The 15,983-nt window shown below is 45.0% G+C and overlaps 1 protein-coding gene across 2 annotated transcripts in view; it reads left to right on the top strand.

Annotated features, from left to right (window-relative positions):
* The window catches only part of camsap3 (calmodulin regulated spectrin-associated protein family, member 3), a 36,111-nt gene that overhangs the window by 17,201 nt on the left and 2,927 nt on the right, over positions 1 to 15,983 (top strand). Inside the window, exons 3-16 of one of the 2 annotated variants that reach the window (XM_084071032.1) lie at positions 4,515 to 4,655; positions 6,465 to 6,551; positions 8,399 to 8,537; positions 8,894 to 9,033; positions 9,188 to 9,272; positions 9,376 to 9,415; positions 9,519 to 9,577; positions 9,894 to 9,930; positions 10,028 to 12,131; positions 12,651 to 12,775; positions 14,207 to 14,499; positions 14,791 to 14,884; positions 15,554 to 15,669; positions 15,763 to 15,881. In XM_084071032.1, coding sequence (XP_083927158.1) covers positions 4,515 to 4,655; positions 6,465 to 6,551; positions 8,399 to 8,537; positions 8,894 to 9,033; positions 9,188 to 9,272; positions 9,376 to 9,415; positions 9,519 to 9,577; positions 9,894 to 9,930; positions 10,028 to 12,131; positions 12,651 to 12,775; positions 14,207 to 14,499; positions 14,791 to 14,884; positions 15,554 to 15,669; positions 15,763 to 15,881 — 3,579 coding nt within the window. Of the gene's footprint in view, positions 1 to 4,514; positions 4,656 to 6,464; positions 6,552 to 8,398; positions 8,538 to 8,893; positions 9,034 to 9,187; positions 9,273 to 9,375; positions 9,416 to 9,518; positions 9,578 to 9,857; positions 9,931 to 10,027; positions 12,132 to 12,650; positions 12,776 to 14,206; positions 14,500 to 14,790; positions 14,885 to 15,553; positions 15,670 to 15,762; positions 15,882 to 15,983 lie in introns of both variants that reach the window. The other variant, XM_084071031.1, reaches the window with a different exon arrangement.

Raw genomic sequence — 15,983 nt, 5'->3', positions numbered from 1 at the left:
AAGAAGTACTTAAAGAAACTTGCCGGATTCCTGATATTTCACATGTTTATGGGTTGACCCTACCACTATGACGGCTGACGCCCCTGGTTTCCGAGGGGAATTGTTTTTGGGAGCACAGACCTTATATTCATATCCGCCGATTCTCTCTTGACCAGATCAAAAAACTGCTAAATGAGTTGATCCGAGTCTAGCCTTATTTAGCAGGTCAACTGCAGAGAGAGAGATGACTAGTATTGTAAGTTTTGTATAGTATGGTCTTTGTGACAGCTACTGAGTGAGTTACATAACTTTAGCATGCTCTGCCTACCGGGTTAAACAGCTTTTATGCCATGTGGTGAAGGCAAATGCTTCTGTTCTGGGAGCTTCTGTGACTTTCCCCGTTTCCCGCACCTCTCCCACTGACACGGAAAAGAGTGTTTATTGGCTATTCCCTCGTCAGTCATTGTCAATGTTTCAACTAATCCAATAATTTTGCAGGCGTGACTTTGAGCCAGACTACAAGGCTTCACCTTTCAGAGAGTGGTGGCTGCATCAGAGGAGTGCACGCATCACATGAAATGGGACTCCTTTTCTTTTTTTTTTTTTGACCGGGCAAGCATGTCAGATAATTGTAAAAATCATGATCATTGGCTGAAACGATAATCATTTGACCCGTATAATGGTTTTGTGAACCGGTCACTTCCTGGTAGAGACGGTGGTTCCCTGCATTCCTCAGTCTACAGACAAACCTCTGTCCCTCAGCTGTCCCTGTATCTGCCCATTTGTCTCCGTCTGTACTGCAGACCTTTTCCACTAACTGGACAAGACATGTCTCACAGGCATACTGGGAGAGACTCTCCCTCTAGGACAGGCTGTTTGCAGGCTAAGAGTGTCCTGGCCCCACAGTTCTGACTGCCTGACTGCAGTCATCTAGAGAGCCAGATCCAATGCTATCTGACAGGCCTTTGCTAGCATCGCCCTGTCCTGCCTCCGCCTGCTCTGACGGGTCAGCGCTTTACAACAAGGTTGAGTGGACAGACATGCAGACAGGCCTGATCTGATGTGAGAAACGGCATAGCCGTCCACCCTCGTATGGGGCACTGTAAAGCCAAAATAATGTGTTATCGACTGATGTGTCCACACATCCTTTTCCCAGTTATGTTATTTTTGCTAAGCAACACATCGCACTCCATGCAGTATGACATTTGTCACAAAGCATAAATCCAGCTTTAGGGGTTCTAATAAGAATGCCTCAGCTCTAACATGGAATTTGTAAAGTAGTAAAAGGTATCAGGCACTGGTTTACACAGATTAGGCTCAGACTTGGAGGTTAAGGGATTGGAGAAATGCCCCTGTGATAAGAATTCTTTGGTGGCCTGCCTGTCCTCCCCATCGGCAAGAGTTAATTATTATAACTGGGACTCTGGGAGCTTCTTGCACTTAGCCAATAGTGAAGAGGGAGGGTCCCCTCCCCACAGTACTGCTGGTGAATATTATGTAGAGCACAAATAGAGTTTGTGATTTTTTTTTACATTTTCAGGGTAGAGACAGAAGGAAAGAATCGTTGCTGCTGGGCAGAAACCTTGTATTTCCATAGTTCATCTTTTTATGTTTTTGATAACTTAACGCTATTGGTCATTGAACCCCTTAAGCCCTATTTTATACTTTGTCGTATCATTAAAACAGCCGATCTACAAGCTCAGATAGGCAATATTTTGCTATTTTTATGGCGTTACGTAGCAGCTCTGCAATAGGCTAGCCGTGTGTGTGTTTGTGTCTGGAGCTAATCTCAGACTGCTGGATTGATCAGGGCCAGACTTTGTATGCCTGATGCCATTGACAACTGATGTCATAGGCTGGCCACATGAAGTCTGAGATCCACAATGGAGCCACGGCTGAGATCCGCATTGGAGCCACATTGTTCCCATGTGGATCCCTAGATCCGCATGATTTGATTTTTGAAACATCTTTGAAATATTTTGAAAATCTTCGCTTATAATCACATGCCATATGTCTGTGGGTTTTATAAATATTTAACCACTGAACGTACTAACAACAACAAATATTTCCTGAAAAGTAATGTTTTTTGGGACAGGTTTTTTGACCGACAGCGAGGATATAAAATAATATAATATGCCTAACATTAAACCCTACTGCAGTGCCATGGATTTGTGTAAGCCCAGTGAGCTTTAGGCTAGTGGAGGCCAATGCTCAGCATTACTTGCCAAGTACTATAAAATGCACAACGAGTTGGTGGCGCATGAGTAAGCACTTTCACAGCGACATTCCCAAGGCACAATGCAAGGATATGCATATGCCAAAGTCACTTAACTGTATACTGCAAAGAAAGGGATACTGCAAAACAAGTGCTGATGCATCTTGAGCTGCACTGTGAAACAGGCTTGAGTTGAGTCATCCTGTTGTGCAAATGAAGATGTACATTACAGTACAGTACACTGCATGGTTTGAGTATCAAAGACAGGGTACAGGCGTTCCTGGGCTTCTGCAAGTAAAGCTGGGTGTTCAAATGATCTGGGTAACTGGAGTGGGGATAGGTGTCCAATACCTGCAGATGGTGTCTGGTGTCTGGTGATGCTCTGGGGGGGTCGCTGCATGCCTGCCAGAGGAAGCCTCTCCTGAAGCCCCTTCAACGTGACATACACACCCTCTTCTGTTATTCTTTCCACCTCTTTGCCTGCCTGGTATTAACACTTTAAGACCTGAGGCGATTCTTTAAAAAAATCTAAATCCTTACAGTTTTTTGAAAAAAAAAAATGTTCACGATTTTTCAAAAATAGCAGATCTACAAGCTCATAGCGCGGCACTCGGTGCTGCGCTATGAGCTTGTATATCTGCTATTTTTGAATAGCCAAAGAAATCTAAAGTGACACAGATGCGTTCCAGGTCTTAAAGGGTAGTTAATGTAGTGTAGCTGTAGCTGTTATAGACAATAAATCCACTCTGAAGTTTTGGTCTATGGTGGGTTGGTGACTAACTGCAGCCAACTTAAACTAAATAAATACATGTGAATATGAGACAAACGGGGAGGACCTGGAGTGTTTGATTTGTTTTAATTTGCAGGTGACTGTTCCTCTTTCATGCACAGTATACTGTACGTCTTCTGCTATGCTCACGCACCTTTATCTTATCTCAGGTACCGTGTGTAAATATGTACATAACTTTTTTGTTCTCTTGTTTGATCTCCTTTCCCCCTTGCCCCCTCCCGCCCCTCTTCTTATTCCCTTTCTTTTTTCTATGGAAATGACGATACGATGGGAACTATGCGCGAAAACGAATTTCACCCACTTTTTTACTACTGTAAACCTGTGATGTGACAATAATGCTTAAATGGACATTTAATCATAAATCAGGTGCTCTTCAGCTAGCTCAAATATTTGAAGCAAATGGATAACCTATGTTGACTTGAAGGCAGCAATAGATCAATATGGAGTACACGTTCTGTGTAGCTTGAGGCCCCGTAGCGTGAATGGAACATGGTGGTTAATGAGCTAACCATCTTATGGGACTTAAGGCGCTCTTTCTAACTGAGCTTATAATGTTGGTAGTGTGTTTTAATGGGCTCTGGCCATTGGTAAAAGGCTGCGTAATGGATTATCGCTTCTCAGAAAAAAGGCAGTAATGTATTGTATGTTGGTTGGGATGGAAAGGTTGGAGACATTGACCTCTGTAACATTACAATCTTACTTACGCCTGTGATGTAAAATGTTCTGTGATTGTTGTGTTGGTCTTGCATACTGTGCTTCCTGTGCATGCAAACACACACACAAACTGGAAAACAGTTGTGGAATTCTTATTTCTGGAAGAGAATACGGTTCTTTTTCTAATGCTTCCTGGTGAGTCAGTTACAGCGCTCACTCTATTCTGCAGTCTGTCCCACGTGAGTCATACGGACATAATTTACTGCACAGCAGAGGAGGTAGAAGGAGACAGGGGAAGCCAGAGAGAAGGTACATCCACAAAGGGAAAGGAATTGAGGAATGACGGCCCTCATGTTATCAAATCCTATATTGGCAAAATGTTTCACTGATAGTAGAAATGTCCATCCAAAGTTCACTCTCTCTCACACACACACACACACACACACACACACACACACACACACACACACACACACACACACACACACACACATACACACATACACACATACACACAAACACACATACACACATACACACATACACAACACGTGCTCACTGTGGACTCTCATACCAGCTTCCATGTTGTCAATGTTTCTGCTGACTCAGATGCAACCCCGTGGAGACCCCTGGTGGCTTTAGATGGTAAATACCCTCATGGCACCGAAAGCCCTGAGTGATCCCTTGGCCTTTACTGCATTATCTCCGGGCCGTTCCCCTGCCAGACCAGTAGAGCTGCCACAGGCCAGCGTTTATCCAGTTAGCCACAATTGATTAAGGCCGTAAAGGCCGTCTGGCTTTCTCTGCATCTCCACCCCACCCCTGACTGTTGTTCTTCTTCTTCTTCTCCTCCTTTCTCCCATGCGATTGGTGCAGAGCGCTCACCTGGCAGTGATGGACGCCCTGATGGCAGTCGGTGCCATGGAGACGTTGGCAGTGGTGAAGACGGGCGGGGCCACAGAGCGACTGGGTGGAGGCTCCAGCTGGGAGGAGACTCTACTTCATTGGGTTAACGGGGTAAGGAGGAGCGGAAGGAGCGGAGATTACCGTCTGCCTGTTTGTGGCATGGCTCTATGCATATCGTCGCTGTCGGGCAGAAACCTCTTATCTCCATATTTGACCTTTTTGTGTTTTTTTTTGTAAATTAACGCCCTACTTGATCGTACTACAGCGTCACACAAAAGCCTCAAAAGTAGCAGATCTGCAAGCTCAAGCTGGCAGAACTGCTGCTTTTGTTATTTTTTAATTTAAATCCTGAAAAGTAACAGTCTTGGATATGCAGTGTGAGGTTTCAACGCGACAGAGACGATATTCTCTCTATGATGTCAGGTCATCTTGGTCTCTTCACATGTTTTCATCTTTGTACGCCCACAGTATAGCTGGCACGATAACCAGCTATCCATCCGGCTACACAAACGAAAACACAACACCATAACACACTGATACTCTGTACTTAAATAATGGAACATTGTGTACTTACCAACCGTAATGTAAGTACATTAGCAAGGACACTGTTTTGCAAAAAAAACACTAGGATACATTCAAGCAGCTGTTAAAACAACAGCAAAACAAGGGCATCTGAAGCATCTAGGAGCCATGTTTAAGTCTGGGAATTAGTGTGCTATTATAGAATGGAGTGCATGTAAAATCAGCATTAGTACATTATGATTACACTATATTACATAGGATTTACCAGCTTCGGTAGGGTACATCTATCCATTTGAAAGCTCTAATGCTTGTGAAAATAAGAGATCGACAAGCTCACAACGTGTCGCAGCTCACAGCGAGTCGCATCCGTGACTTGTTGTGAGCTTGTATATCAGCTGTTTTTGGCGCGTGACACCGCCATTTCGAAGCATAAATTAGGCGCAAGAGATTCAAGTCTGGGAATAATTATGCTATTACACAAAGGAGGAACTGTTGTTGGGATGGGTTTTTGTAAGTACATTACAACAATTATACAACAAACCACCCTGCAGATGCACTTTAGTTTAACTAACTCCCCATACTGGACTAATTACTGTGCTCCATTGTGTAATAGTACACTGCAGGCTTGAATCTCTTAGAGCAGGGGTCTTCAAAGGGGGTCTGGGACCCCTAGAGGACCTCAGAGTTATTACAGGGGGGGCCGCCAAATCTTTGTGTAATATGATATTAGCCACTTGAACCCTAGCATCCCTTTTATGAGGAGTACTTCAGCCAGAACTAGCAAAAAACTAGAAAAACAGAGCAGACAAAGTAAAAAAAAAAGAGTTTAATCTGCAGCACAATGTTATACAATATAGAGGGGGTCCCTGCTTCATCTCTCTCTCATCTAGGGGTATGCTAAGCAGATACACGTTACTTTATCTATGCATAGACTGTCATGTCAGGATGTATGGCTGATAAGGTTTGTATGACATTGAACTTGCTAAATTATCTGTAATATAGTAGTGCATTTGTGTACTCATCTATGTGTTAGATATACTCCATTGTGTAATAGTATAACACTTATTCCCAGACTTAAACATGGCTCCTAGACGCTTCAGTTTCACTTGTGTTGTTATTTAAAGAGCTACTTGAATCCTAGTTGTTTTAGGTGAAACATAGTCTGAAGAGTGTTGTAACACGCATTCCTTACATATGTGTATGTGCATTAGGTAAGTACACAGAGTACAGAGGATCAGTGTGTTGTTTACGCAATATTGTACTGTACTTAACCCATTAATGACCAAAATATTGGTCACATTTAGCATGGTATGGTTGCACTGCAAAAAGTGTGCTATGATGTAAAGTGTTACCAAATACAATAATGTAATGTTTCTGAATTTTGGATACATGATACAGTTAAACCAGAAGTTGCGAGAACGTACTGAAGGAACCCAGTTTGAACCATCTCAGGCCAGTACGGAGCCCCAGTCCGTGCAACCCTCAGTAAGTTTTCAATTATGTACCCAGTGTATTTATGCAAGCTAATTGTTGTTGTACTTGTCACACACATGATGATCTACTTTAACCACGCTTATGTACAGCAGTCTTTCAACAAATATTTTACGTTGAACACGCGCATTATGTACAGTCTGAAGTCTGGAGGCTATCAAGTAATGTTGATTCTGCTAATACTCCTGCCTCTCTCTCTCACGCACGCACGCACGCACGCACGCACACACACACACACACACACACACACACACACACACACACACACCCACACACACACACACACACACACACACACACACACACACACACACAGACACAGACACACAACTAGCAAGGATAAAGTTTAGCACAAAAAGGTGTGGAATCTTTTAACCACATGAACCCTAGCATCCCTATTCTGGGTATGTCATAATAGGTGAACATTCTACAAATAACAGGCACACAATTGGTGAAAATAGCAGATCTACAAGCTTGTGACTGATCTTGTAGATCTTGTATTTGCGATTGCAGCGAAGTATATAGTATTCAAGGAGTTAATGTGTAAACAAGAGATTGTTTTGTTAATTCTGAGCGATGCTGTCATTATCAACGCTTTGCCTGGATTTTCCAGTTCTCTCATGTAGCTCTAATACCTGTCCCTATCCATCTTATTCTGTTTATCTGTCTCGTTTCTCGTTCCTCTCTACCTTCTCTCGCTCCTTTCTCTGACAGTGTCCTACACGCTGGTATTGGAAACTTGTTCCTGTAAGTTCCTTCCTGCTTTCCTCCTGTCCTTCCTTCCTTCCGCTGCTCGTTCGTAAAACGCGACCTAATTTTCTTTCTCTGACGGTCAGGTCTGTTTTCCCCATTCTCCATTTCCCCCATCTGCTGATGTGCCTCAAGTGTCCTCATCTGCATTGAACTGCACGGTTGCTGAGGGTTTTGGGAGGGGGGGGGGGGTGTTGTTGTTTACACTTGAATGGTTCTTGAATCACCATCGATACACTACATACGCAGGTCTGCGCATGACATTTGCATCCTGTCCCTCCGGCCCTACCTGAGGGACAGAGGGGTGTGTGTATACAGTGTGTGTGTTGACAGTAAGCTCTTTGTGTTCCGTCCTACCTGTTGGAGAAGTTTGGTATTTTCTTTCTCTCTGCCTGTACCTCTCTCTCTTTCTGTCTGTCTGTCTGTCTGTCTGTCTGTCTTACTCTCACTTTCTTTCTCTCTGGCTGTCTCTCTGCCTCCTGAGACTCCACTTGTCCCACTTTCTACTGACACCGACATGGCTGCCTCTGCTCTGATTAGGTCCCTCTCCTTCTGTCATTTGCCTGCCTACCTCTCCTTTCATTTCAGTTCATTTCTGTTCCTTTCCTTGTGCATTAGCATGTTTTTTTTCTCCCCCATTCCCTCGATCTCTGGAATTCTTTTGAACGTTTTCATGACTGGGAGGCCGTTCATTTGAATATCCACCCATGTTTGAAGAGTCCGGGCTGTAACATTTGTTTGGATTGACCTAATACAACAATAAACCCTTAAAGAAGACAAAAGCAAACGTTAGCTATATTGCACTGAGCTCACCTACAGTGAAGGACTAAAGTTAACTTACACTCTCTCTCTCTCTCTCTCTCTCTCTCTCTCTCTCTCTCTCTCTCTCTCTCTCTCTCTCTCTCTCTCTCTCTCTCTCTCTCTCTCTCTCTCTCTCTCTCTCTCTCTCTCTCTCTCTCTCTCTCTCTCTCTCTCTCTCTCTCTCTCTCTCTCTCTCTCTCTCTCTCTCTCTCTCTCTCTCTCTCTCTCTCTCTCTCTCTCTCTCTCTCTCTCTCTCTCTCTCTCTCTCTCTCTCTCTCTCTCTCTCTCAGCTACGCTACAGGAAGGATAAGATGGCATCCAAACAGAAGCCTACCTTCCCAGTAGTGAATGAGGTGAAAGACCTGTCCAGTGGTTGTGCTGTCGCTGCTGTCATTCACTACTATTGCCCTGGCCTGCTTAGACTTGAAGGTAATGGCAAAAACTGACCAAGACAATATAATGAAGTGTGTGCACAGCTAAATGCAATTTAAAAATGGCTCTTATGGGCCCTGTGCAGCTCTACCTTTCCCTTATTCCCGCTAGGGACAATGACATTAGATACTCCTATAATGAACCTATCACCCATTAAACCCACCACTAAACTATCTTAACCAAACCTAGGATGAGGAATTATGCAGACAGTAATAACAATAACAACAAAAACACATAAAAGTTAACAACTATAATGAATGAGGTCCATCGCTGCATTTTTCTGTGTCTGTTTCATGCGTTAATGATAACATTAGTGTTACTGACTGTAATTGTTTTTCTTATCTCCATGTTAGATGTTTGTATGAAGGAGACGATGAGCGTGGCAGACAGTTTGTACAACCTACAGTTTATCCGGGAGTTCTGTGACAGCTGTCTGAAGTGCTGCTGTGCTCTGTCTCTGGAAGATGTACTGTATGCTCCACGGGAGCTTCAGGTACATGCACACACGCACACGCACACGCACACGCATACGCACACACCACTACCTGTCCTATAGTATGTAAGACCGCTGGATGACTCATGTTTATGTGCTGCTGTCCTCATGTTTAAGTCTCAAGTCTTAAACTTTGTGTGTTTGATGTGTTTAGCCAAACCTGCTGAGCTTCTTAGCAGAGCTGCTCAACTGGTTTGAGGTGCGAAGGCCAGAGTTTGTTCAACCAATAGACACGGCTGGTAAGTAAGACCTTAATCATCTTCACTGTCCCCTGTGACAGCAGTTCTACAAGTAGCACCACCAACCAACACGACCAATAACCATGATCTTCTGTTTCTCTAGATGGCTCCAAACCAGTAACACCAAGTATGAACAGTAACAGGTAGCTATTCCTATTTCTCCATCTGTACAGTAAGTCTGATGTCATTCTGTTGAAAGAATCCCATGTTTGAACTGGGAGTATTTTCTCTCTCTGTGTTTTCCAGTGGCTCTCCGTCTATTTTCAAGAAGCCTTTCCTCCCCATCTCTTCGGGGTTACCGACAGGTATGTAAAAGGCAGTCACAGACCTGTTATGTGATTTAAAAATAACCCTGATTGTCACAGTTTCCCTTTTTATACCATCTGGTGTTTCCCCCCTGTTGTCTGTGTCTGTGGTCTATGTCAGCATGTTGTTGTTGTTGTTGTTGTTGTTGTTTTTGTCTATCAATGTTTGAAAATGTCTATGTATAATATTTCTTTGTGTGTCGTTTTTTTGAGTTGTGATTTGTGCTTTGTGGCGTGCATGCCTTTACTTGTGTTTGTGTGTGTGTCTCAATGCACTCAGGATCTTTGACTCAGTCTACCTCAATGTCTCATATAGAAGTAGCCGGAAAGACTTGGAGCAAGAAACCTCTCAGGTAGGCTGCCGCACCTTTGCCATCACACATGTGCTGTGTGTTTTTTTTTTTTATATTTCTGTGTGTACTTGGTACTCATTTGTCTCGTTGTCCTTAGCCGTCCCCTGTCAGCAGTGTCCTTCAGCATTCCCTTTGGTCTGGACAGTGATGTGGACATTGTCATGGGAAACCCCATCACACGCTCCGTCAGCTCAGACCAGCTCAACCCAGCAGGCCAAACCATGACCCGAGTGCCCTACACTCCTCCCGAGGACCTGAGCCACCTGCTCAGCAAATCCCCTGGTCCCCACAGTCCCCAGAGAGCCTCGTGGTCCACCCAGTCCTCCGGTGAACCCCAGATGGCAGAGGAGAATGGCCTCGAGGAAAGTGAGACGGGAGAGTTGCCTACCATTGAGGAAGCTCTGCAGATAATCCACAATGAGAACAAGATGGAGCCTCGCCTCCACCCAGACGGAGCTCCCGATGGTTTCTACTTGCACTCCCCCGATGACCCCTCCAGTTCCAGAAACAACTTCAGCCCTGCCCCCATAAGCTGCTCCGCCCCCTCCCGCTCAGGAATGATGTACCGCCCCTCTGGAGATTCCAGAGAGCCTAACCGGACTCGAAACGCATCTGAATGTTCACGGGACGATGATTCAGTCCTCAGAGACGGCAGCGTAGACTCGGATGCCTCAGAAGACCTCCCTAAGACACAGTCCACTCCTGCAACACCCGCTGCTGGCATTCACTCTGTGAGAGGCCCGGGCAACGAGGCACCCGATAGCGGCGTGAAGATGACCAGCTTTGCGGAGCGCAAGAAGAAACAGATTTTGGATTCGCCCAAGTCCAGCGAGCCTCCTGGTCCTCCGATGACCTCGTGGGCACAGAAATCTGAGGAAAGCCCCAGCAAGAACCCTCAGCTGACCACTGAGATGTCTGATCTGGGGGCTCGGCTTGAAGAGAAGCGCAAGGCCATCGAAGCCCAGAAGAAGCGCATCGAGGCCATCTTCGCCAAGCATCGCCAGCGGCTTGGGAAGAGCGCTTTCTTGCAGCTGAAGAAGGACCAGGATGGAGAAGGCGAAGAAGCGGACGGTCAGATGAGCACCTCGTCCACTGAAGATGACCTCACTCGCCTAACGCTGGAGGAGAGGCTGGCTCGGATGGAGGAGGAAGAGCAGCGTGAACAAGACAAACAGCGCCCCTCAGTGGAGGAGGATGGTAATGCCAAAGCAGGGCTGGGGCCCAACAAGCAGGTCACCCTCTCCAAGGGCAAAGCAGGCGCACCGGGAGAGAAGGGGTCCGGGACCCCAAGTGAGAAAGGGGCTGCTCCACTAGGAGACTATAACAACGCTGTGTCCAAGCTGACGGCAGCGCTGAGCTCCCTGCAGAGTGACATGCAGCGTCTCTCTAACCAGCAGAATCAGCTGATCAGGAAAAAAGCGCCGGGCCCAGGCAAATCCTGGGTCATTCCGCCCAGCCCGAAGACATCGACCCCGGTCCCTTCTTCAGCACGTCTTTCCCGAGAATCCACCCGCGATCTGAACTCGGCATCGTCCTCCCCGTCGCCGTCGCGCAGACTCTCGAACCACGCCACCGCCCCCAAATCTCCTCAAGTTGCCCACCGCAGAACCCAGTCCGTGCCCCCGAAAAGCCCTAAAAACAACCACCACGTTCGTCCCATGGAAGGCAAAGTCCCCGCCGTGTCGCGGATCCTCACCCCTCCGCAGAACGTGGACCGCATCCCGCATCTGCGCCGCGTCAATCCCTGGCAGTGCCAGGTCCAGACCTCCTCCTCCTTCACCCTTGGCTCCTCGGACGGCGTGGACGAGCTGCGCTCGTCCGCGTCCACGCCGGTCCACAGCCCCGTCGCCACGCCTCTCCCCCGCCTGTCGACAGATGACGCCCTGTCAGACGCAGGCTCCAACGATGACCAGAGTATGTTCAGCATGGACCTGGAGGCCGGGCCGTCGCAAACTCTGACCAGAAAGGAGCACCTCGCCAGTGGGGGCGGCAGCTCCGGGGCCCCCTCCGAGTGCTCCTTCGAGAGTGACGTCCCCGCGGCGGTGCTGAACGGCAAAAGCAGCAGCCTGATTGAGATCTCCCTGTCGGCCCTGAGAGGGGACGGGGCGGAGGAGGAGGAGCAAGGGCCGGACATGTTCTCTGATAGCATGAGTGACATGACAGAGGCTGACATGAAGGGAGGGGTCGGCTTCTTCTTCAAGGCGAGTTATTTTTAGAATGTTCTTCTTGTTCCGAAAAGCATTTAGCCTGAGTTATTCTTACCAAAAATAGCCCATCTACAACTTCAAAACGTGTCGCATTGTGAGCTTGTAGGTCTGATATTTTTGGTGCTTGACAAGCTGTGCAACTAAATATAAATCAGGCTTTTTTTTGTTGTTGTTATCAATTGTTTTTATTATCATATCGACAATACAATTATGTTCGAATGGATACATTTTTCAACAAAAACAAGATACAAACACATACACAACTTAAAAACAACACAGAAGGTTAATTAAAATAATAATAAAAATAATAATAATAATAAACCCACCCACCCCTCCCCCGGACCAACAATGTCTCGAAATGCAAGGGCCAAACACCATGCCTATACCTGTGCAAGGTCACAACACTGTGTACAACACTTAAACCAAGTCTTTAATATAAATCAGGCTTTTGTGTTTGTGAGCTGAATCGTCATCGGTCTCATCACTGTGTCTGTGCATCATATCTTGAAACAGGATGATAAGATGAAGCCAGAGGATGAGATGGCGCAGCGGAAAGCAGCCCTGCTGGAGAAGCAGCAGAAGAGAGCAGAGGAGATGAAGAGACGCAAGCAGGAGCAGGAAAAAGAAAAAGAATCCAAGTAAGACTTTTGTTTTTGGAAAGTAAATAATGGTTGGATAGCGTGTTTTGGTTTAATTTGGTTGGTTTGATTTAATCGATTGCTTTAAAAGGGTTGGCATTGGGTCCCATTTTTGAAACCCAGGGAATTGAACCACAACCTCCTAATCTCAGGTTGAACACTTTAACCACAATGCCACTGAGCTGGTGTCAGGTTAATGAACTTAGCTTTAAATTCAGAATTTGAATTCACAGAATGTACATGAATTGGGGAATTAAGTGATTTCACAGTTATGAATATAGATAAAATAAAGTGTATTTTAGTTTTCCTATGCCAAATGTACTGTACATACATGCTATATATTGATTCCAGAGGTACCATAGACAATTTCTGATGAATATGTGCATTTTGAGTAGTAAGATTGATCATTTTAAACTCCTTAGAATGGAAAGTTATATGACAGAAATTGACATACCATTATCGTTAACACACCCACTTTGATTCAACTTGCTCTGCCTGGTTGCTGTAGCCCAAGGATCGGCAACAAGTACGTTTTTTCAAACCCAATAGATGGCAGGCCAGAACATAACATCATAACATCTATCAATTTAATAAATTGATGATCAATTTCAGTTTTCAATTGATTATCAATTTCAATTTAATAAATCGATTCAATCAAAAACCTTTGCTGTTGAGATTAGTAGAGTCATCCTGGGGTGTGTAGGTAATAGTCAGACAACATGCTGTTAGGATAGGAACACCCTGGACCCGCAGATCTGGAACTTGTGACAAATACATTTGATGGATGGAAAGGGACTGATTGATGCAGCGAATGGATAAAAACAATTTATAGGTATAAAATAACTTAATGACCCTTTTGAGTTATAAAATGCTGTAAATAAGCTTCCCATATTGTGGATAATACATCCTACTATCCTACTATAATTCTAGTAACCTCTGTCCGTCCATTTGTAGTGGTGAGTGAGTGAGTAGGTGAAGCTACCCGGTTCTCCTCAGTGGCTGGACCAATTGCTCTGATTTTGCACACAGCCATCGACCATTACCACCTGAACTTAACTTTGAAGCCCGTTTTTCAATTTCATCAAATCTCAGCTTCTTATTAGCGCTTTTGTGTCAAAGAATGTCGCCATGGTTACGGGGCTGCCCAGCTATGGGACGAACTGCCTCCCGGGTTGCCAGATCATGTGCGCATATCCCCCCACGGATGCGTCGACCGGGTATGGTCTAGTCTAGTGTCTGTAATTTTGAAAAGGACTGACTGCTTCTCTTCACAACGCCTGGACTGTATCGGAGCCTTACTTGTTCTAATAGTTGATATATTTTAATTCTCAGAATTATTCCTTGGTATCAGTGACTGACTGACTGAATTTCATTGGGGGGGACTTTGGGCCTAAATGTCAGGGACATAAACATCTTTATCCCCTTCAACAGTAAGCCTCAGTGGATGATCATTGAAGGCTGGGCGGATAAAAGCGAGGACAGACCCCGGACCCCTGGCACCCCCGAAGCACCACGCACTCCACCGCCAGAGGGCACTCCCCAACGCCGAGGAGAGTTCACCAGGCAGGAGTACGAGAGGAGACACCAACTGAAGATCATGGAAGACCTGGACAAGGTCCTGAGGCAGAAACCCACCACTGTCCGTGGGGTTAAGAAGCAGAGGCCCAAGACTGTCTTCCACGACGACTCTGCCCTCTCCCGCAGTCCTGCCAAAGGCTTTATGGGTAAATGGTTGCATGATATACTACACTGCTGTACTTTCTACTATTTTGACTTTTCATTGAGTATTTTACTTGAGCCCGTACTTGTGGTAAATATTGGAGAATCGGGCAATGTTTATTACACCATGTTCCCACGGCTGCCATATTGAGGATACATCATACTTGGCTCCCCCCATAAGAGCAAAATGGCTGGCATGTCAATATGGATAATTGGGGTAGCAGTGAAAATAAGTATTTGTATCTACTGTACTTCCTCTTATGTACTCTCTGTGCCTTATTCTTATACCTACACAGGCACAAAGTTGAACAAGATATACTCTCACTCCACTATGAACCTGTCTTCCATGGCTAATGACTCTGGAAACTTGACTGTCAGGAAATCTCCCAGGTAACCTTCCAAGTGTTATTACATTTTTTTGAGGTTTGCATTTTAAAAATGGATGAGATAAGAACAGAACCTTCATTCTCCAGCTTGAAAAAGGACCAGGGTTATTGATATTTATTGACATGTATGGTATTTTGGTTAAATTCTTAACTACATTACCTGTGACTGTAGCTCATTATCAGTTTGCCCTCATTACAAACCTATTGTTGCTGTGTTTTTTTTTTACTTTTTTTTTTTTTTACTTCATAGTGCCAAAATAGGTTATGAGATTGTAGATCTGCTGAAAATGTTGTTTGTTTGTTTTTTGGGTGAAGATTATTGAAAATCTTCACCTATACATTCCCCAGATAGTGGTTAAGACTGTCTGTGGGTTTTATAAATAATTAACCAAGGAAAGTTATTAAACAACTCTTGTAACTAAATAAATAATAGCTACATTTGACCCTTTGGAACACAGGTTATGTTTTCCATTTCCTGAAAAGGAAATGGAAAGTTCCTGAAAAGTCGGGCAGAAACCTTGTACTGTTTGTCCAAAACAGGACATACAGTACAAGGTTTCTGCCTGACTGTGACGATATGGAATATTGAAGCTATCTAATCTGCTCAATATAATAATAACTCTGTATACAGCAGACTTTAATCACTTGGCTCCCTTTTCTTTTGCCCATCTAGCCGCTCTCATTCCCCCTCCAGACTCATGTCACCAGGGCGAATGAGCAATCACAATGGAGACAACTGGGAGACTGGCTCCAATATATCGTCTCCTGCCTCAATCCCAGAATACACAGGTGAGGTATTAGTTAAGCTCGATTAGTCGCCTACCAGGTGCTGTTTTGTTCACATGTGACATCTCTAAATATGTGTTTTTCTTTGTTTTGCAGGACCAAAGTTGTACAAGGAGCCTAGCTTTAAGTCCAATAAGTTCATCATCCACAACGCTATCTCTCGATGCTGCCTGGCCGGCAAGGTCAATGAACCACAGAAAAACAAGATTGTAGAGGTGAGCCGATACAGAGTCCACACGGGAACCTTGACACTTAATTTATACACTGTTGTATGACAAAATATAAATCGGGCTTTATGAGGTTGTAGGTCACTGTGA

The sequence above is a fragment of the Gymnoscopelus microlampas genome (assembly GCF_963454915.1).
Source record: "Gymnoscopelus microlampas genome assembly, chromosome: 11".
Taxonomy (NCBI): Eukaryota; Metazoa; Chordata; class Actinopteri; order Myctophiformes; family Myctophidae; genus Gymnoscopelus; species Gymnoscopelus microlampas.
This window is presented reverse-complemented; position numbering and strand designations above follow the sequence as displayed.